Source organism: Danio rerio, chromosome 4 (assembly GCF_049306965.1).
Source record: "Danio rerio strain Tuebingen ecotype United States chromosome 4, GRCz12tu, whole genome shotgun sequence".
In the NCBI taxonomy this organism is placed as follows: Eukaryota; Metazoa; Chordata; class Actinopteri; order Cypriniformes; family Danionidae; genus Danio; species Danio rerio.
Genome location: NC_133179.1, coordinates 48,712,828 through 48,734,720, shown reverse-complemented (window position 1 = coordinate 48,734,720; position 21,893 = coordinate 48,712,828). Strand labels below are relative to the sequence as shown.

The 21,893-nt window shown below is 38.6% G+C and overlaps 1 protein-coding gene across 4 annotated transcripts; it reads right to left on the bottom strand.

The window, feature by feature from the left end:
* Positions 1 to 1,395: 1,395 nt before the first annotated feature.
* Positions 1,396 to 18,301, bottom strand: LOC110439425 (NACHT, LRR and PYD domains-containing protein 3). 4 transcript variants are annotated; one of them, XR_012402177.1, is made up of 12 exons: positions 18,273 to 18,301; positions 15,898 to 15,992; positions 15,540 to 15,653; positions 14,401 to 14,514; positions 11,717 to 13,612; positions 10,478 to 10,651; positions 10,165 to 10,358; positions 9,805 to 9,978; positions 9,490 to 9,663; positions 6,402 to 6,575; positions 5,529 to 5,575; positions 1,396 to 4,842 (listed from the first exon to the last, which is right to left on the bottom strand). XR_012402177.1 is itself a non-coding variant. In XM_068220790.1 (12 exons), exons 1-12 carry the CDS (start codon positions 18,278 to 18,280, stop codon positions 4,316 to 4,318), a joined length of 3,720 nt encoding a protein of 1,239 aa, XP_068076891.1. In that variant the 5' UTR covers positions 18,281 to 18,301; the 3' UTR covers positions 1,396 to 4,315. The 4 variants fall into 4 exon arrangements, 3 of the variants coding, with proteins under 3 accessions (XP_068076891.1, XP_068076890.1, XP_073803453.1); XM_068220790.1 differs by having other exon boundaries at positions 10,165 to 10,338; positions 18,224 to 18,301; XM_068220789.2 differs by having other exon boundaries at positions 10,165 to 10,338.
* Positions 18,302 to 21,893: the final 3,592 nt, after the last annotated feature.

The following is a 21,893-nucleotide window of genomic DNA, read 5'->3' as shown; positions in this document are numbered from 1 at the left end:
GGAGTTTTGCTTGGTGACAGTGGGCATGCTCAGAAGGATTTCAGCTACAGAAAGGCTCATATGCGCACAAGGGCTTTAGTCGAGCGCATGTTCGGTGTTTTGAAGAGTCGTGTTCAGTGCCTTAGGAAAACACTCAGATTGAAAGCAAGTAGATGCTGCACTGCTGCAGAGACTGGGATCTTCTGCTGATGGTCCAGTCTCTGAGGTGGCAGTAGAGTCTGAATCAAATACATTGACTCTGGCTAAAATTGTTACAGGGCATTCTGTTGTACTGCTTCAGTTAATTCTGAGATAGATGGCATGAATGATCACATCGTTACGCCAGTATTGACAGAAAATATACCAGTCACTGGAAAAAGCAACGAGGCTGGAAATGAAGCAGAAATGCAAACTGAGGCATTTTTCAAAGCCCCAATAAAAAGGAGAAAAGGCAGAGGTAAGACGACAACACAGGCCAAAGAAGACAAGAGCGAGACTGAAAGTGCAGTTTCAGACATTGACAGCGATTCTACAGACTACAATGATTCAGGCTGCTCTTTTCTTCATCACTAAATGAGGATGAAGAGCACCAGTGGTGTATAACACTGAACAACTAACTCAGCTTTCAAGAAAATCAAAGGGACTGTGAGGTGTTGAAGCTGAAGACTATTGTCCAGATCCATCTGCTCTTATAAGAGATGTAAAGAGGTGCATGAAGGAAGGAGCTTTCTGTGATTAGGAAGTGTATCGTCTTAGAAAATCCATGAGAAAAATGAGAAAACAAATGTGTGAAGATGAAGAACAGGACATGGTGTGATAGCTTCTTCTGTTTTTGACTGTTTCTATCATTTATGAGAGACATTAAGATTGGAACTCTACACTTGAATGCTGCTAGAAACAGTCAGAAGAGAATGTGTCTGTCTGAGTTTAAAAAGATAAAACGTATTGATGTGACCTTCATTCAAGATTCTCAGAGTGTTTATTTAATGAAATAGACTTGAGAACAGAATGAGATGCTCAAGTGTTCATGAGTCACATGTCCTCTAATAGTGGAGGAGTAGCTCTATTGCTTTCACAGCAGTTTTCACCAATTCTATGTGGAGAGAAAGAAATAGTCAAAGGACATTTAACACAAACTAAAGCAAAACTTGAGAATATTTTAATGACTTTATAAATATTTACTCTCCTACAAAAGCAGATGAAAGAATAGATTTCTCCGAAGCTTTTAGTGCTGTCCTTAAAGATATCAAATCAGAAGAGTTTTTCATTTGAACAGCACAGAGAATGAGAAGAGAGATCCAAATCACTCAGAATCACATCCTGCTTCACTAAAAGTGCTTCCACAATGAGTAAGAGTGTTTGATTTATGCGATGTGTGGAGGAATGATCAGCATGAAAATAGACAGCACACTTGGACACATAGTAAGAATCATTTTATTTCAATGGCAAGGCTTGATAGATTTTACATGTTTCATTTTCAAGCAGATTGTGTCAAAGATTGTAAAATAATTCCTGTTGGGTTTTCAGATCACTCTTCTGTTATTTGTACTATAATTGTTCATTCTGTGGAGATTAGGAGTGCCTATTGGCATTTTCATACGTCCCTTTTAAAAGATGAGACATTTATTGAAATCTTTTCTTTATTTTTGGGAATTTTACAGAAGAAAAACATCTTTATTCTTCACTGCAGCAATGGTGGGATTGTGGCAAGATTCACATTAAACAATTATGCCAAGAAAACACTTTTAATGTCACTAAAGGAGTTCCTGAATCCATGAAGAAACTAGAGGATGAACTAACAGACCTGTTTAACACAACAGCAGCTACAAGCAGTGATCAATCTGAAACCCGGAAATCAAACACAGATTTGCTGGCTGATCTTTGAGGAGTGAAAGCACAAGGAGCATTCATTCATTCAGGTTTAATAAACATTACACAAATGGAGGCTCCTTCTAAGCTTTTTTAGTCTAGAACAGAAAAATGGCCAAAGTGGAATTATTCATTCACTAAAAAATAATGCATGAGAGGAACTTTATAATCCAGTGACATACGTAAACATGCTGTTCACTTTTATTCACAATTATACAGATCATATAGAAGTTAAAGATCTCCCAAACACTGATGAAGACTCTAATGCCATGCTTGAGCTCTCATTGTCACAGAATGAATTATACACAGCGGTAATGAGTTTGGGAAGTGGAAAGACTCCAGGTATTGATGAATCCCAGTAGATTTCTGTAAATCTTTGTGGTCTGTGATAGGTGATGATGTTCTTTTGGTTCTTGATGACAGTTTGAATAAAGGTTTACTCCCATTAAGCTGCAGAAGAGCTGTAATTACTGTGTTACCAATAAAGGAGACTTGCAAAGAAGAAGCAATTGGAGACCAGCATCACTTTACTGCACCCATTATAAAATACTGTCAAAGGCATCAGCTACACAATTGAGTAAGGTAATAGGTCAAGTAATACACCAAGATCAACATTATTGTATAGCGAATAGATCAGTTTTGACAATATTTATTTGGTTAGAGAAGTTTTAGAAGTAATTGGGTATTAATAGTGGACTGATCTCTTTAGAGCAAGAGAAAGCGTTTGACCGTATACAACATGAATATTTAATAAAGCTTTTAGAAATGTTTGGTTTGAGCCCAGCTTCTGTAAATATGATCAATGTTTTGTACAGAGACATTCAAAGTGTATTAAAAGTCGACGGTGGTCTGAGTGCTGCTTTTACAGTACAGAGAGGAGTTAGACAGGGATGTGCTGTGCCGGGGATGTTGTACACACTGCCTATCCAACCTTTGCTGAATAAACTAAGCTCTGAGATAAAGGGTGTGTGTGTTCCTCATTGTGACGTTTCTCTGCATCTTTCTGCTTATGCTGATGATGTTGTTGTTTCATATCGAATGCGGAAGATATTCAGAAACTGGATTTTATTGTAAGTGATTTTCAGAAGATATCCTCTGCTAAAGTCAACTGGGGAAAGAGTGAAGCCCTGCTTGTGGGCAGCTGGAGCGGTGTCCCTCCCAAGTTACCTGGAGGTTTGACATGGAAGAAAGGAGGCTTGAAATACCTCGGGTGAAGATGACTGTGTTCAGAAGAACTGGAATGGCATGCTTGAGAAAATCCAAGGACTTCTACAACAATGGAAATGGTTACTTCCCCAGTTATCGTATAGAGGCCGCACACTTATAGTTAACAGCTTGCTGGATCCTCTATATGGCACAAGCTGGCGTGTGGAGACCCCCCTATTGGTTTACTACCGAATCTTCAAAGAGAGATGGTCAATTTGTTCTGGGAAAACCTACACTGGATCCCTCAAAGTGTTCTCTTCTCACCAAGAGATGAAGGAGGTCAAGGCTTGGTTGATCTTGTGAGTAGAGGAGCAGCGTATAGACTGCAGGTCATCCAGAGACTATTGTTTGGGCCCAAGAGTCTTGAAGAGCCGGTGGTTTTTGTCAGGAGATGACACTCCAGGATTGATGGACATATCAGTATCCAAAACAATGCCACGATTGAGAGACATTGTTGACGAAGCAGACACTGGACTGAGTGAATCTTGCTAAATGTATGGGAATAGGATCAGTAAGGTTTGCACAGGAACTCTGAGATAAACTGAGTGTGATGTTGAATGAAAAACACTGCTGGAGAGTTCTAGTCGGGATCTTTTTATCCCAGATGACGAGGAGTTTTCCCTGATATCAGAATTGAAGCTGTTGTTGGAGATGTTGGGGATAATAGTCCATCGCTGTGTTTTAATGAAAGTGCTGATGTTAGTTCAGCCGAAGGTGAAATATTTGACAGAGATATTGTGGAAATAAATAACGAGCACATTTTAAAAGACAGAACTGACACGGTATGGAGAAACACACTGGCAGTAGAAGAAGTCATGAAAGCAGAATGGAGAATGATCTATAAAGCAGCATTGATGAGAAGAGGAGGACACTTGCAGTGGAGAATATTACATGCTGCTGTAGCTGTGAACACAAATGACACTCTCTCAAACAAACACACAAGCATGCATGTACACACACGAATACAGACTCTCTCACACACACACACATGCACGCACAAACACAGACACACGCACACACTCACGCATACACACACACACTAGCACACGCACGTGTAATATAGAGACACACAGAGCAGTGAACACATGCACACATACACGCACAAACAGATCTCTTTTTTTACTCACATACTGACACACACACTCTCTCTTTCTCTCTCTCTCTCACACATACACACACACACACACACACACACACACAATCACACACACTGCTGCTGACTGCTCCTGTAGAGGATTCTAGGTAAATCTCTCGTCAGTCTTCAGCTCAGTTTCACTGATGATCCAGGATAAATCCTAAACCCAGGGCAGAGCGGCTCAGTGAATGTGGTCTGGACTGAGTGGATGAGGCTCATTGTGTCTCTATAGATGTTGTAGAAGATCAGAGTTCCTGCACTGTGATCCACAAACACTCCTATTCTCCTGTTGAGCGCCTTCACTGGGAGATCAGTGCGTGTGTTATTGTGTCTGAATGAGAAATTGGAGGAAGAGCAGCTCAAACTCCAGGAATGAGCATTAGATCCAAACCAACACTCAACACCTCCTCTCTTCCTCCTGATGCTCTTATATGACACTGATATACACACACCATCATCTCCACTCCAGTCAATCTCCCAGTAACAGCGTCCACACACACTCTCTCTGCACAACACCTGATAAACACCATCAAATCTGTCTGGATGATCAGGATACGGCTGATTCTCTCTCACATGCTTCACCTCTCTGTTCTCCTCAGACAGAATGAGACGAGTGTTTGCTGTGTTTGGATCCAGAGTGAGGAAACAAACATCTGAACACAAGAACACACACATTTATAACCACAGCTGTGTGCGTGTGCCTGTGTGCGCGCGCATGTGTGTGAGAGAGAGAAAGAGAGAGAGAGTGTGTGTGTGTGTGTGTGTGTGTGTTTGTTAGATTGTATGTGCGCATGCGATTGTATGTGTTCACTGCTGTTTGCGCATGTGTCTGTGTGTGAGAGTGTGTGTGTGTGAGAGAGAAAAAGAGTATGTGTGTGTGTGTGTGAGATAGACTGTTTGTGTGTGTGTGTTCATATTTGTTTGCGTGTGTGTCTGTGTGTGTGTGAAAGAGTGTGTGAGAAAGAATATGTGTGTGCGAGTGTGTCTGTGTGTGTTTTTGTGTGAGAGAGAATGTGTATGTGAGTGCGTGTGTCTGTGTGAGAGAGAGTGTGTGTGTGCGTATGTGAGTGAATGTGTGCATGTGTGTGTGAGAGAGTATGTGCGTACGTGTGTGTGTGTGTGTGTGTGTGTGTGTGTGTGTGTGTGTGTGTGTGTGTGAGAGAGAGAGAGTATGTGTGTGAGAGTGTGTTTGTGTGTTAGATTGTATGTGGGCATGCGTGTGTTCACTGCTGTTTGCGCATGTGTCTGTGTGTGAGAGTTTGTGTGTGTGTGTGAGTGTGTGTGTGTGTGTGTGTGTGTGTGTGTGTGTGTGTGTGTGTGAGTGTGTGTGTAGTCCTACATTTGCGTGGTCCTGCTGTAATCCTTGTGTGTCCTCCATGATCCAGACTGTAAACACACACAGATGGAGAGAATGAGCTGTTTAGTTTCCCCCTCAGCTAATAAGCTAAAGCTAGCACTGAGCTGCTCAGCTACACGCTCCAAACTCTTGAGCTAAAACACACACACTTGTTGGTTGAGCCGGGATGCACAATGAATGTAACACAGTGCGTTCTTTTCCTCTGCTGTTGGTGAAGCGAGCGCAGATACTGCTCATGTTGATGGAGACACCCTGCTGCAACATTCATTTATTACAGTGATCACACTTAGCTTTGCCATCGTCCTTCATCACATGCAGCCTTTGAGCACATGTTGCAGTCCATCTCTAAACTATGTTCAGATTATTAAAGCTGCTCGCCAGCGCCCAAGTTCCTGACAGATTAGCGAGTGAAAAATACACATGTGTGCACAGAGAAGAGGAATCCAGATGTTGATTTTAGAACAAGAGTCTGAACATTAATCTAAGTGTCTGATTCCAGAATATGAATCCATCTTCAATCCCCAACCCTATTCCTGACCTGATATTGTAGGATTCTTCAGCAGAAATGGAGGAAGAAGTTTCTCTGCTCAGCTCAAATGCTGAAACTGTACAGTGTGTCCCGCTTAATGTCACTGTAACTGAGCCAATACACTCCAACATTTACAGAGGAGATTCATTTCACACTCAATGATTTGCTCTTCATAGACATGACTGGAATACTCTACAAGCTGTATCTTCTGTCTGTCCTCACCCCATAACCCTCACAGAAAACTGAAGCTGATCACAAAAGAGCTTTCTAGTGTCTTTTTAAAGCCATTCAGTGTAAAAGCACAAGGCCAGTGATGCTCCACATACTTGAGTTTGTCCAGTGTGTAGTTTGGATCCTCCAGTTGTTCAGAGAGCAGCTTGACTCCTGAATCTCCTGGATGATTGTAGCTCAGATCCAGCTCTCTCAGGTGTGAGGGGTTTGAAGTCAGAGCTGAAGACAGAAAACCACAGCCTTCCTCTGTCACCATACAGCCAGACAATCTACAAACACAGCAATAGTCCACATCACACAGTTGGACAATCACACATATCTTTGTGTTGTGAAGATGCTGACTGCTGTTTCTGCTCATGTCAACAGCAGTGATGAACACACACATCCTGATCAGCTCTCCTTATTGATCGAGCCCTCGCATCAGCAAATACACACACTCACACACTCAACAAGGACTCGACATCATCTGTAGAAGGTTACAGAGCATGACATGTTACACGTGTTATTATATATATTTTTAGTTATTTTATTGTAGTTGAACCTGGTAAAGTTTTCAAACAGTGAACTAAGACTGCAACTATTAGTGAAATCTATATTAAAGGTCTTCAAATATGATTTAGATTTACAGTAATTGTTTTTCATGTTTAAATCTGATTTATTCTTGTGTTTAAATTGTTTGTCATTCCTCTACTTCAGTGTCTCAGACTCATTCAGAAATGATTATTAAATGCTGGATTAATGCACAAGAGAGTTTGGCGAACACGTTTTACACCATTTCAAATATATATTATATGTGCGGCTGTATAAGTCACATACAGCGCTCAGCATAAAGGAGGACAGCCCATTCTGAAAACCAAGACTTTCCTCCATTTCTCAGTCAATATAGGCAGTGTATTCTGCTGCATTTAAACAGAACACATTTATTAAACTGATTTATTCATGAACATCATATTTTAGTCACCAAACATATTCAGAAATTGAAAGAATGCAATTAAATTCAGGCTAAATACTGCAAAAAAACTACGAATTTTCAGATTTTTCCATTGTTTTGCTTCTCTTAATTTTTCCTCTTTTTAATTTTGTATTTAATATTTTTCTATAGCACATAGATGTGGTTGTACTTGTTTTTAGACTGTTATCATGAGTTATTTTGTTAGATGAGCTCCAGATTTGGCTAATCTATTGTATATGCACAAATATAATACTGTAGAGCTTCCTATTAAACTATGAATGTAAAAGAGAGATTAGTGAGGGGTGTACTTATATATGCTGAGCACTGGATATTGTTCACCCAGAGTGTTTACATGGTCACACAGCAGTAATACAACAAGCATTTAGTTTGGGCGAGCTTCTGCAGATGGACATTGCTGTACACTGCCCTTGATGGGTGAGTGGGGGAGTGTCTGTTGTCTCTCAGGTGTGAATTATTCATGAGCATTGTCACTCACACATACAGCTGAGATCACCCAAAACAAACTTAAAAAAACGTAGATCATTGTAATGTTTTCTCTGAATGAGAGAACAGAATAATTTCACATAATTGTGCAGTAAATATTCTAGTCTACAAGACTGCTTACTCTAAAGTCTTGTTCAGGCACATTCAGTGTGGTTTTTGCAGGGCTGGATTAACCAATGGGCCTTATAGGCACAGGCCCAGGGGCCCATGCGCACTAGGGGCCCCTGCAAGAGGAGAGAAAAAAAGACAATTTCGGAGTGTCTTTTTTGGCTAATTGCAAATAGCGCATGTAGTTGGATGCCTGATTGATAGAGACAAGATGAGTAAAGAGTTGCTGAACAGTACAGCCGCAGTGGCGCACCTTGTAAGGCGCACAGTTCCATTTTTTGACGCGATTAATTATAAACTCAATTCGAATCCACCATCAGCTGAACTCGTGCTACTTTTTTTTCTCCCCATTACATATCAGATTGGAAATATATTTATTTTTAACAGGAAGGAAACATTTTTTAAAAATAATGCAAATGTGATATAAAGTCACAAGTGTCTTGTGGGTATTTAATAATGTTTAGCCTTATAGGTGCCTCCCTCTCTGCAAAAACTATATTGCTCAGATAACTGTATTTCTTCTGAGCAAAACAATCGCGATCACATATTAATATTATTATTATATTTAAACTGCTTTTTTTCTTTAACTAAACAGAATACTGTAATTGGTCAAGCGCGGAAACGTCAGTTTTGTAATAACCCGCACTAAACTGAGCGGACTGTAGTGTAACGTTAGTATTGGTCATAGATCAAAAATGAGTGGACAAGTGGATTTAGCAAACGCGAGAGAAAGAGGAGGCATCTTTATTGAGGCATTTTCCATACACACCATCTTTAAACAGCCCCTTGATCAGGAGAATGAGGGTACAGAAGAAGACGTTATGGTAACTTTAAATGATGAGTAGCTAGCATAAACCAGGCGGAGGAGGCTAATGGCAGCGCAGCGCGGACTGGATTCATCGTGTGAGAGAAAGACAGAAAAGGAGAGAGAGAGGGAGAGAGAGAGAGAAAGGCCCAGAATATATATATTTATAGTTTTATTAGTATTTTTATTCAATGCTTTGAAAAATAAGTTAAATCTTTGTAGACTATAAATACATATGTACTATATATCATTTATTTAAATATGTGGGCAACAAATTATAGATTCATTTTATTTAAAAATTATTATATTATTCTTATTTTTTAAATTCAACTATAGGGGTGCGGCCAGTTAGGGTGCCTTACAAGACAATGTGCCCAGGGGCCCCTGAGTTCCTAATCCGGGCCTGGGTTTTTGGGTCTTATTTCAGCTACATTTGTTTCTCCAAAACCTATTAACCACACATAATATTTATTTCTAAAACACAAGCATGTACATCAATGTCTCTCACATATTATTGTAGCTCAGTTTGTGCTGAATACTAATAAAACACATGTTGGCCAGTTCTGTGTAATAAGTAGCTGAAATCAGCACAGATGTCAGGGCATGTCAAAACATCTCAGGGGTCCCAAAATCACCTCAAACCCCTGAGGGTTAACTACAGGTATAGTATGGGCAGTGTGAAACATAATCACTGATAAACCAGAATTCCTGTTATCTGGGGTTTAGTAACACCCAGGGTTAACATGTTCAAGCATGAACAGCTCTAATATGAAGCTGTCTGACTGTAGTTATTGTAGAGTGGAGAATCATTTACCTCAGTGTCTCCAGTTTACAGTCCACAGTCTTCAGTCCATCAGAGAGAAGCTTCACTCCTGAATCCTGGAGGTCATTGTTACTCAGGTCCAGCTCTCTCAGCACACAGTTTGAGGATTGTAGAGCTGAAGACAAACTCTCACAGCACTGAACAGTGAGATTACACATGACCAATCTGAGAAAGAAGAACACATTACTAAAACCACACTGTTAATGTGATCTGTCTGATGTAACAAAACAAAAAAAACTCAATCAATCAATCAATCAATCAATCAATCAATCAATCAATCAATCAATAAGGTGTTTAAACTCAGACCTCAGTGTCTCCAGTTTACAGTGTTGACTCTTCAGTCCATCAGAGAGCTTCTTCACTCCTGAATCCTGCAGGTCATTGTTACTCAGGTCCAGCTCTCTCAGCACACAGTTTGAGGATTGTAGAACTGAAGACAAACTCTCACAGCACTGAACAGTAAGTTTACACCACTGTAGCCTGTGTAGAGGACAAACACAATATTTACTACAGGTATAATATGAGCAGTGTGAAACATAATTACTGATAAACCAGAATTCCTGTTATCTGGGGTTTAGTATCACCCAGGGTTAACATGTTCAAGCATGAAGAGCTCTAATATGATACTGTCTTACTGTAGTTATTGTAGAGTGGAGAATCATTTACCTCAGTGTCTCCAGTTTACAGTGTTGACTCTTCAGTCCATCAGAGAGAAGCTTCACTCCTGAATCCGGCAGGTCATTGTTACTCAGGTCCAGCTCTCTCAGGACACAGTTTGAGGATTGTAGAGCTGAAGACAAACTCTCACAAGAATCGGCAGTGAGTTTACATGTCATCAGTCTGAGAAAGAGCACACATGACTAAAAACACACTGTTAATGTGATCTGTCTGATGTAACGAAACAAAAAAAATCAATCAATCAATCAATCAATCAATCAATCAATCAATCAATCAATCAATCAGGTGTTTGAACTCAGACCTTAGTGTCTCCAGTTTACAGTGTTGACTCTTCAGTCCATCAGAGAGAAGCTTAACTGCTGAATCCTGCAGGTCATTGTTACTCAGGTCCAGCTCTCTCAGCACACAGTTTGAGGATTGTAGAGCTGAAGACAAACTCTCACAGCACTGAACAGTGAGTTCACAGCGCTGTAGCCTGTGTGGAGGACAAAGAGCAAGAAAATCAGCAGTGAGAAATGAGTAGTGTTGAGTGTTCATGAGTCCAGTCTACAGTGATAAAAGCAACACTGATAATAAACTATATATATATATATATATATATATATATATATATATATAAATACTGCTCAAACAATAAAGGGAACACTAAAATAACACATCCTAGATCTGAATGAATGAAATATTCTTATTAAATACTTTGTTCTTTACACAGTTGAATGTGCTGACAACAAAATCACACAGCCATGATCACTGGAAATCAAATGTATTAACCCATGGAGGACTGGATTTGGAGTCAGACTCAAAACTGTAGTGAACTGCAAGAATTGCTGACACACTCCAGACACATGGGCATTTTCAGAACAAGAATATTATTTCATTTAAATCTGCTCTTTTTATTGATTGATTTATTTAAACTACATTTAACTCAACTAAACCTGTATTTCCCCATTCACGTGACTGTAATGAATTATTGAACAGATTATTAATAACTAGTCAGAGAGCATTTTACTGAGCTCAGTGTAAAGATTAGTGTTTAGGCCTACAGTAAATGTAATATTACAGGCATGTCTGCAGCGAGACGGCAATACTGTGTCTAAAATTACACTATTTCTCTGATCAAAAAACAAACACAATTATCCAAGAGCAACACTGTGTTAGATTTGAGCAAATACACATCAACAAATGTCCTATTCAGCTGGTGGAGCACAGGGATTTACAGGGATTTGAGTTATTTTCCAGGATAAACTGTAAAGCAAATGAAGTAGATTATTAAATAAGTACAAATGTTGTTTGTGTGAGTAAAAAGTCAAGAAAAGTTTGTTAAATACGTTTAGAAATGCTGAAATAAATGAGCAAATAAGGAAACAGAACACTGCCGCCGCGTCCCCATGCAGTAATATGGTGTATCAGCGATCTCACAGGGGGACGATATGGCCAGCTAAAGATTTTCTGTTAAAGCAGGGCAGTGATTCACTAAACTGATCTGAGTCTTCAGTGCAGACTGATGTGTGTCTTCTGTGATCAATCAATGAATACTCACAGAGCTCTTCTGCAGTTTCTCACAGCTGCTATCAGTCTCCGTCTTCCCACATCTGATGTGTTGAATTTATTAGAGTCTAACTCATCCAGCGGCTCCTCTGACATCTCAATCATGTAGGAGATTGTTGAGCAGTGAGCAGGAGTGAGTTCCTCCTCTGAGTGTTTGTCTGATTTCACAAACTCCTGAATCTCTCTGGCCAGAGTCTGATCTTTCACCTCCAGCAGACAGAGGAACAGATTGATGGATCTTTCAGCTGAGAGATGTTTACCTCTCTTGATCTCGTCTTTAATGTACTGTGTGATTCTCCTGATGTTCTCTGAGCTCTCCTCCGTGTGTGTCAGCAGATCCTGGAAGAGTCTCTGATTGGAATCCAGTGAGACGCCCAGCAGAAACCGCAAGAACAGATCCAGATGACCATTACTACTCCAGACAGCTTTAACTACTGCTGAACTGAGCAGATCATACAGAGACTTCTCAGAGCTGGACTGTAGATATTGATCATATGCATATTTTTCATCATAAATCACCCTCAGCGGTTCTCTGTTCTCTGTTAAATGGCAGTAAAACACAAAGAAAGCAGCCAGAAACTCCTGAAAGCTGAGATGGATGAAGCTGTAGACTTTCCTCTGATGAATCACAGATTCCTCCTTGAAGATCTCAGTGCAGATCCCAGAATACACTGAGGCGTCAGTGACGTCTATGCCGCTCTCAATCAGGTCCTCCTCATAGAACATCACATTGCCCTTCATCAGCTGTCTGAAAGCCACTTCAGCAAGTTTGAGAATCACTCCTCTGTTGGACGGCAGGAGTTTCTCTGGATCTCTCTCTTCATACTTCGGCTTCCTCATGTTGATCTGAATCAGCAGGAAGTGGATGTACATCTCAGTCAGAGTTTGAGGGATTTCTGCACTCACATCTTCTTCCAGGAGCTTCTGAAGCACAGTGGAGGAGATCCAGCAGAAGACAGGTATGTGGCACATGATCTGGAGGCTTCTTGCTCTTCTGATGTGGGAGATGATTCTGCTGGCTTGATGCTCGTCGCTAATTCTCTTCCTGAAATATTCCTCCTTCTGAGGCTCAGTGAATCCCTGAATTTCTGTCAGACGCTTGATGTATGTGGAGGGGATCTGATGGGCTGCTGCTGGTCTGGAGGTGATCCAGATGAGAGCAGAGGGAAGCAGATCTCCTTTCAGGAGGCTCCACATCAACACAGCCACTGATGAAGATTCAGTCACAGCACAAACTTTCTGTCTATCTGAAAAGTTGAGTGTGATTCTGCTTTCATCCAGACCATCAAAGATGAACACAACTCTACACTGCTCATAAATCTTGGGCTCCAGATCTTCAAGTTCAGGATGAAAGTCCAGCAGAAGTCTGTGAAGACTGTACTGATGATCTCTGATCAAGTTCAGCTCTCGAAATGGAAGCACAAACATGAAATCTACATCCTGATTGTCTTTTCCCTCGGCCCAGTCCAGAATGAACTTCTGCACAGAGACGGTTTTCCCGATTCCAGCGATGCCTTTAGTGAGAACAGTCTTGATCTGGGCTTTCTCCTTCTTGATCTGTTCCTCATGTCCTGCTCCAGCTGAGGCTTTAAAGATGTCATTGCAGAAGACTGGAGTGTGTTGTGAGGGTTTTGTTCTGGCTCTTTTCTCCATCTGTAAAACCTCGTGTTCTTCATTCACTCCTTCACTCTCTCCTTCTATGATGTAGAGCTGTGTGTAGATCCTGTTCAGGAGGGTTTGAGTCTCTCCATGGTTGATTCCCTCAAATAATCTCTCATACTTGTTCTTCATGATGGTTTTGTGCTGCTCTTTGACTCTCTGAAGTTCATCATGTTCTGGTTGGAGTGAATCCTGCTGCAGGTCTCCAGTCTGACCATCTCTATCCACACTGCAGGAACAACAACAACACAAAGAGTCAATGAGTGCCAGTGTAAAGATCCTCTAGTGAAGCCATGTGTGTTTTCTCTGAACCAGCTGAGACACAATACACAGATTTAATCAGATTTAATTTAAACACCACACACTGATCTCTTGTACTGCTCAAAATGCTGTAAACATTTAATAGTACTTGTCATTTATTAAATGTAACACTTCAATCATTTGATATCCTTTATTCATAATGATGCTGGATGCTCACTGAAGACATTTAAAATCTTTTAGGATGAAAATGTGAGAGAGCACAAGTGTAACACTGCTGGTCCTACACCACCCAACCCACTCCGAGCAGGGATCCAACCGGCTACCTTCTGCATGGGAGTCGGTTGCTCTACCAAGGAGGCTAAAGACCATGGCCTCTGGCGTCTGTCACTAGAGCAGCTTTAGAGGTCAGAGGAGTGAGGTTTACCTGCACAGCACTTCACTTGCTGGCCTCCGTTACAATAAAGACTGTGTGGTGTGTTTGTCTCACATAACTTGTTCATTCATCTCGTCTAAAATCTTTCTCTTGATTGTCCACACTTTGCTGACTATTGTAAAAGCCGGTAAACTCACTCCTCTAACTCTAACAGTTTGAGTATTAATGCTTTATTAGTACTTCACTAATGATCAGATGTGAGTGTGTGGACATTTAGTTTTAAAGTCTCCTGTAATTGTAACACTTGTTAATGTCTGATCTTCTAGAAACACAGGATCATATAAATGCTGCAGTGTGATCATGTGTGTGTAGAGATGATCTACCTGACAGCAGGTCCTGTGTTTCCACTCTTAAATTCTATTGGTGGATTCATAGACGCGTCACTCTTCATAGACACACAGCTGAGCTCTGCTTCTGCTCTCTTTTGATGAACTGAACTAAAACAGAGAAGATTAAATTTGAGCGCTGCACACACTGCACAAACCTAATATTATTCATTCTTCATTTACAAAAATACTTAAGTTAATTTCCTTTATATTTGAACAGAAACTGTTTGAATGTGGAAAATATCAGCAAACACAGATCAAGGCTCATTTCTAGTAGAGAAAGCCCAACAGAAATGCAGCACTATTAGAGCAGATTAGAGCTGAAACTAATCATCGAATAACTGAATGAAGTCCACAGTGTAGGTGTGGGAGAAGCTTAATCATGCAGGCGTGTCAATCATCATCACATGACTATATAAGCAGCAGTATAAACTGCACTGTGTCAGCTGACTGTTATTCCCGCCTCCAGCAGCCCCTTATCCTCCTCCTCATCACTCAGTCTTCAGAAGGTCAGTCATTGGGGGTTTGTCTGCAGAGCTCCAGTCCAGACTTTGAGGACAGCAAGACAAGTTCATTTACCATCATCTATCATGACTGAATGAGCAGGAGAACTCGAGAAATATCAATTCTAGAAACCAAATGTGTTGATCAGCAGCATCTATGAGGCCAACACAACATGATGATGACTGCGCTTCAGTGAAAACAGACTCAGATCAGAGGAATGGCTGATCAGTACAGCACAAAAACAGCAGGGGAAAGTGTGCAGGAAAAGCCCTTTATGGCAGGAGATCGGGAACACTTAAGTTTAGCTCACAATTCATACTATTAACTACCGTCTTATTATCTGTGTAATGTGAACATATGAACTGCTCATTAGTAGTCATACAGTATGATCTTATTGTGGACCCAAAACCTAAACCCACCTTCTACCTCACTAACTATTAATAAAGCGCTGATTGGTTTGTTAACACCATCAATTGTGGCCTGAAGTGTAAAGCGGAGATCTTCAAGCACTATCCTGCAGAGCTCAGATACAACATCTAACATCTGAAACCCAACAGATCCACAACACTAATTACCTGATTCATTTATTATGAAAATACTCATCAGTTGCAGATATTAAAGAGATGATCTACCTGACAGCAGGTCCTGTGTTTTCACTCTTAAATGTTATTGGTACACCCATAGACGCGTCACTCTTCATAGAAACACAGCTGGGCTCTGCTTCTGCTCTCTTCTGATGAACTGAACTAAAACAGAGAAGATTAAAGTTCAGCGCTGCACACACTGGAGTCAACACAGCAGATTTACTCAACATTTCATCATTAAAACACTGTTTAAACAGCACTTCATGATACTTTTCATGATGATTGTACACAATCTTGCTGCCTGTATGTGTTAATATTCAGACAGATTAAAAACACAACTAACAGAGAGTAAATATAATATCCTGTAGAAAATAACCATATGAAATGTCAAGTGTAGGTCTAATACCTGCATTCTGTAGACAAATCCTGATCTCCAGCAGCGTGTGTGTTACCCATGATGGATCTGAAGAGTTTGATCTCCAGCAGAAACTCTAGAAGAAACTGATGAACAATCACAGATCTCCAGTCATTGATCAGCCTTCATAATTCAACTGAATGCAGGTGTTACGGTTTAACTGGTGACCGTGTTAACTGGTGTCCCTTTCCAGATGTAAGCTATTCCCGTTTGCAGATTGGCAGATTCGTCACTTTTTCACAGCAACAAAACATGTCCATACCAAATAAAGATTCTTATTAGTTGGTGTCAGTGTCATTGTGTGCATTATTGATTTTAATATCTGTGTAGCAGAACAGTATATAACCAAAGTAAATAAAAAAAAATTAGAATTTACATGTCTTTAACAGGATTCGAACCCGTGTAGTGAAAAGGTTTCACACACGTATCAATCATCTTATCTAACTGAGCTACTCAGAACTCCAAACGAAGCAGTCTGTTTTAATATCTTTGTCAGTTAAAACATGCCTTGCTGTGGTTGTGGACCCGTGTTAACATGTTTCCATCAATGTTAACATGTTTACATGCTGTTTAGTTACATGTACTCGCGTTAACGTGTTTCTACAAACTCTCCCGCTGATAGAATAGCTCTCTGTGACTAAACGATGCTTCATCAGTTGCTCAAACCATGTTTTTTCTTAGTTCTAGACTCATGTCTACCTGTGCCTTTGGAGTCGTGTTAACTCGTGACCCATGCTCATACATGTAACGTAAATAAAGATTTTATCCAAAAAATGAATACAATGACGATATTATTATGCAACGTATTATGTCTAATATATATAATATATATTTCATATATAATATTATGCAACAGAATATTATAATATTATGCAATCAGAATATAATAGTCCCATTGACTCGTGTTAGTCTGTGTCTACAAAGTTAAACGAGCTGATATTTTCTCAGAATAGCTCTAAATGACTATGATGTTCCGCTAAATACGCATACGTTATAAATCGCAGTCCCCCCATTTTATTTTAAAGAGAATTAAAAAAATCAGGCTATACATAAACAAAACTTGTATGTGGATTCGAACCTACTAACAAAAGAGACGCATGAAAGGAACATACGTGCTAACTAATTGAGCTATCAAGCACTGATAAGTTTAACAGCTTTTAATAATTTTATCGTATGTAGCCAAATCATGTTCATAAGTACCTTGATACAGATGTAACCAAGATCATACATTGAAATGTTGCGATTTTCAATTAATATTCTGTTGCATAATATTATATATGAAATATATATTATATATATTAGACATAATATGTTGCATAATAATATCGTCATTGTATTCATTTTTTGGATAAAATCTTTATTTACGTTACATGTATGAGCATGGGTCACGAGTTAACACGACTCCAAAGGCACAGGTAGACATGAGTCTAGAACTAAGAAAAAACATGGTTTGAGCAACTGATGAAGCATCGTTTAGTCACAGAGAGCTATTCTATCAGCGGGAGAGTTTGTAGAAACACGTTAACGCGAGTACATGTAACTAAACAGCATGTAAACATGTTAACATTGATGGAAACATGTTAACACGGGTCCACAACCACAGCAAGGCATGTTTTAACTGACAAAGATATTAAAACAGACTGCTTCGTTTGGAGTTCTGAGAAGCTCAGTTAGATAAGTTGATTGATACGTGTGTGAAACACGGGTTCGAATCCTGTTAAAGACATGTAAATTCTAATTTTTTTTATTTACTTTGGTTATATACTGTTCTGCTACACAGATATTAAAATCAATAATGCACACAATGACACTGACACCAACTAATAAGAATCTTTATTTGGTATGGACATGTTTTGTTGCTGTGAAAAAGTGACGAATCTGCCAATCTGCAAACGTGAATAGCTTACATCTGGAAAGGGACACCAGTTAACACGGTCACCAGTTAAACCGTAACACCGGAATAGATCAGCAGCTGAGACACTCAAATCCAGAAGCTCATCACGAGTAAACTAATGAAGAATCACAGCGTCATTCGTTTGATAATAATAACATCATACACACATTCACATAAAGCTTACAGGTTTTGTCAAGACATTAAAGATTTAAAGCTGTTCTGCGTTGTAAATGGTGAATTCTGTCTGTTTAAAATGGCGACACAACAACTAAACACTTTCACTTTCGTTTCTGAAGGAGCGGCAAATCATGAGTTCAGTGAAAAACAACAGTCACAAACACTCTAAACAGAGCAGAGAAGAGTCAAACAGCTGCAGGGTTATCAAAGCACCTGCGGAGGTACATTTTACTAGGGTGATTTTACCTGAAGCAGTATAAACACTGGACACAGAGAAGACAGAACAAACACATACCCGGCCATCCTCCGCCGCCTCCTCTTCTTGTTCTTCTTGTGTTGCGAGTTATAGAAAGCAGCGTAAAGCTGAATACCGCCACCTGCTGTACTGGAGAGTGTATAATAATAATAATAATAATATGTGTACACTTTGGTCAAATCAGTGTCATAGAGCTCAACGTAGATTTGTAGAAAATAAAATGACTGCTTTCACATATATACTCAAATCTATATACTCTAATCTTTCTTCATGAAGTCTAGCACAGCTTGTATTATATTCCCCATGTGTGACTGCTCTGATGAGTACAGCTCAGGCATTGAGAGGCTCAGGAGTTGTCCTGTTGTGTCGCTGCACTGATAATCCTCTCGTGTGTAACTGCAGATGAAAGCGTGTCTCTGTAGTGGTTTAAAGATCAATATGATCCTTAAAATATACTTTTAAATAAATTTAAATACAAAGAAGAGTTAAAATGGATATGATTTACACAACGATGTGTTGGTCTTTGTATTGAATAACTGCCTGAGAAAATGACTTGGAGTGTCCGCTAGGGAGTGGTCTAGAGCTGCAGATAGTAGGCGTTGTTTAACTGCACTGTGACCTTTTTTGTTTGTTTTTAATTGCATAACTGTCAGGAACAAACACACAACACAACACAAATAATGAAACACACAAAAAAGAATACAACAATGGTAAAAGTCAACAAAAAACAAAACAAATAGATAAAACAGATAGACAAAACAGATAAATAAAATAAAATAAATAAAATTACACAAAGTAGTGTGCAGCATTTCTACATCTGATGATTTTAGTAATTGACAGGGAATTTATAAAAAGTGTCATAATATTTGATGCATATCTCAGATTTTGTTTTTTTTTTAACAATTTCACTGTAGAAAAAAAAATTAAATACAAAAAACGGCGGTTAATGTGGGAGAAGATTTAGCAGATTTCTGTTTGTGTATGTAAAACTTTGACAATAAAATAAAGAGGTTAACAATATATTCAAGACATTTATTGCATTTGTTTTCATAATGAAAAATTACATATTTTAATGTAAAATAATAACTAAGTTTTGTCCTTTCACAAATATATTTGGCTGATTTTTCCAGAAATTCTTTACAATGTTGCCTTCAAAAAACAAAAGGCAAAGACTCTCTTCATCCACAGATATCCTCCATTTCAATGCGCTTTGATAAAAGAGATTTTACTGGGTAAATTTTATGTAATATTTTAAAATGGATTTCCTTCATTTTATTATTAATAGAATATTTGAAGGGAGTTAACCAGGCTTTTTTGCAATTAATATTAACTATAATAGAGTCCCAGAAAAATGTGCCTCTAGGAGTGATTTTATTTTGCTTCTGAAAAAATACGAATATGACTGTTAGTACATTTATTATCAGTCAACTCAACACCTTCTAAATGTAGTTTTGGGTTTACAGCAGATTAAAGCAAATATGATTTTTAACAAGTTGAATCATTTTTACAGGGATAGATTTAATTCAATTCTCTAAACAATATTGGGAAATTGTTAAGTAGACATGAAATGTTCATAGGATAGGATATTCCCTGCACTGTCAAACAGTGTTAAAAGAGGATTAATGTCTCTATTAAACCAATTTACTACGAATCAAGATTTATTTGAAGAGCTTATATTGCCATTATTCCAAATAAAGGAGAAACATTGTGACAGTAAGAGATTTTCCAAGCAAGAAGAGCTTGTTGATGGAATTTAGTGAAAGTAGTGTGTGTGTGTGTGTGTGTGAATGTGTGTGTGGATGTTTCCCAGAGATGGGTTGTGCCTGGAAGGACATCCGCTGTGTAAAAACTTGCTGGATAAGTTGGCGGTTCATTCCGCTGTGGCAACCCCAGATTAATAAAGAGACAAGGCCGACAAGAAAATGAATGAATGAATGATTCCAAAAGGAATTAGGGGTAGATAGACATCTCTTAATCCAATTGATCCTGAAGGTCTTATTGATATCTTCAAAATAAAGCATTTCTAGTCCTCCTTCAGCTTTCTTATTAGTAAGAACTCTTTTTTTTATACTTTGGGACTTGTTTTTCCAAATAAAAGAAAAGAACAAGTTATTGATATCTTTGCAATTAGAGTCTTTAGGAAATAAAGACAAGGCGGGATAAACAAACGGAGATAAACCTTCAGCTTTACATAAAAAGACACCACCATAAATGGAAAGGTCACGCTGTAACCAGCAATTTAACACGGCTTTTGTTTTCTTTATTCTAGAAGAAACATTTAAGTCTTGTCTATTAAGTGTATTTTTGTTACAATATTTCTAAGGTATTTGACAGAGGATTTCACTGGGATGTTCATTATGTGTTTATTCCTTAAACTGTGTAAAGGCAGAATTTCACATTTGGAAAGATTTCAAGTTAAACCGGAAGCCTTTGAAAAAGTATTGCTTAAAGAAATAGCATCAGGGATAACAGAAGCGTGTTTGAAGAATAAGGTCGAGTCATCTGCTGATTGAGAAAACTTAAAAACTCTATCAAAGATTTTGACACCTTGAATTTGCTCACTATTGATAATACAAATTGCCAATAATTCAACAACTAATACAAATAAAAATGGGGAAATTGGGCAACCTTGACGTACCTTACGATAAATGTTAAATCTCGTAGTTGTAGAAGTATTTATGATTACAGAACTATTAATATTGGTGTAAAAAAATGATGACTTTTAGAAATTTATTCCCAAAACCAAAACACTCTACAGTTTAAAAAAAGAAAAAAACTGTGTTCAACAGAGTCAAATGCTTTAAATCTAAACAAAGGATAACAGCTTCATCATCTCCATAATCAGCATAATCTAAGAGATCAAGCACTGGCCTAATATTATTAGTTATGTGGCGACCTTTTAGAAAACCTGTTTGACATTCACTTATAATACTATTTACCTAATCTATTAGCAAATACCAAAGTTATACGTTTATAATCAATTGTTAGAAGTGAGATCGCTCTCCAGTTTTCTATCAATTGTGAATCTTTGTCAGGTTTAGCAATTAACGAGATGACTTCCTGATTCATGGAGGTAGACATTTCACCACTATTAATAAATTCAATAAACATGTTATAGAGGATTTTCAATGTGTTCCCAAAAACTCTACAGTCAACCCATCTATACCAGGAGCTTTACCCTTTTCATTTTAGGTAGTGCATCATTTAATTCAAGAGTGGCTATATTTGAATGACATAAATCATTAAAGTCTTCATCTATAATAGGAATATTTTGATTCATTACTTTAATGAAGTTATCACAATTATTTTCATCAAAATTGGAGGTATAGAAGTTTTATAAAAGGAAAAAAACAAAAATTGCTTTGGGATCCATAAAATATTTTGGCTGCCATTAATATTTATTGCAGGTAACGGATTTCTTTTAAAGTTTCTATTTTCTAGAGCAAAGAAATAACTTGTGTTTTCTTCTCCCTCTTCAAGCCATTTGACTCTAGAGCGAAGGAAAGCACCTTTAGCAAGATCCAGGTACATTAGATCAAGTTTAGATTGAATTTTAGTCAACTCTTCCTCGTCTTCCTTAGTATGAATTTCCTTCTGTTCCAGAATATGTCAATTATCCAGTAATTCCATTTCCTTTTGCCTGTTGAGTTTTTAAAATTC

Bases quoted from the DNA above. Each gene is read 5' to 3' on its own strand.
- LOC110439425 (XM_068220790.1), bottom strand. From the start codon at position 18,280: ATGGCCGGGTATGTGTTTGTTCTGTCTTCTCTGTGTCCAGTGTTTATA. The intron at 15,654-15,897 runs GTATTAGACCTA...TCTCTGTTTTAG, and splicing joins GATTTGTCTACAGAATGCAG to TTCAGTTCATCAGAAGAGAG. The intron at 10,339-10,477 runs GTCTGAGTTCAA...GCTCTTTCTCAG, and splicing joins TGTAAACTGGAGACACTAAG to ACTGATGACATGTAAACTCA.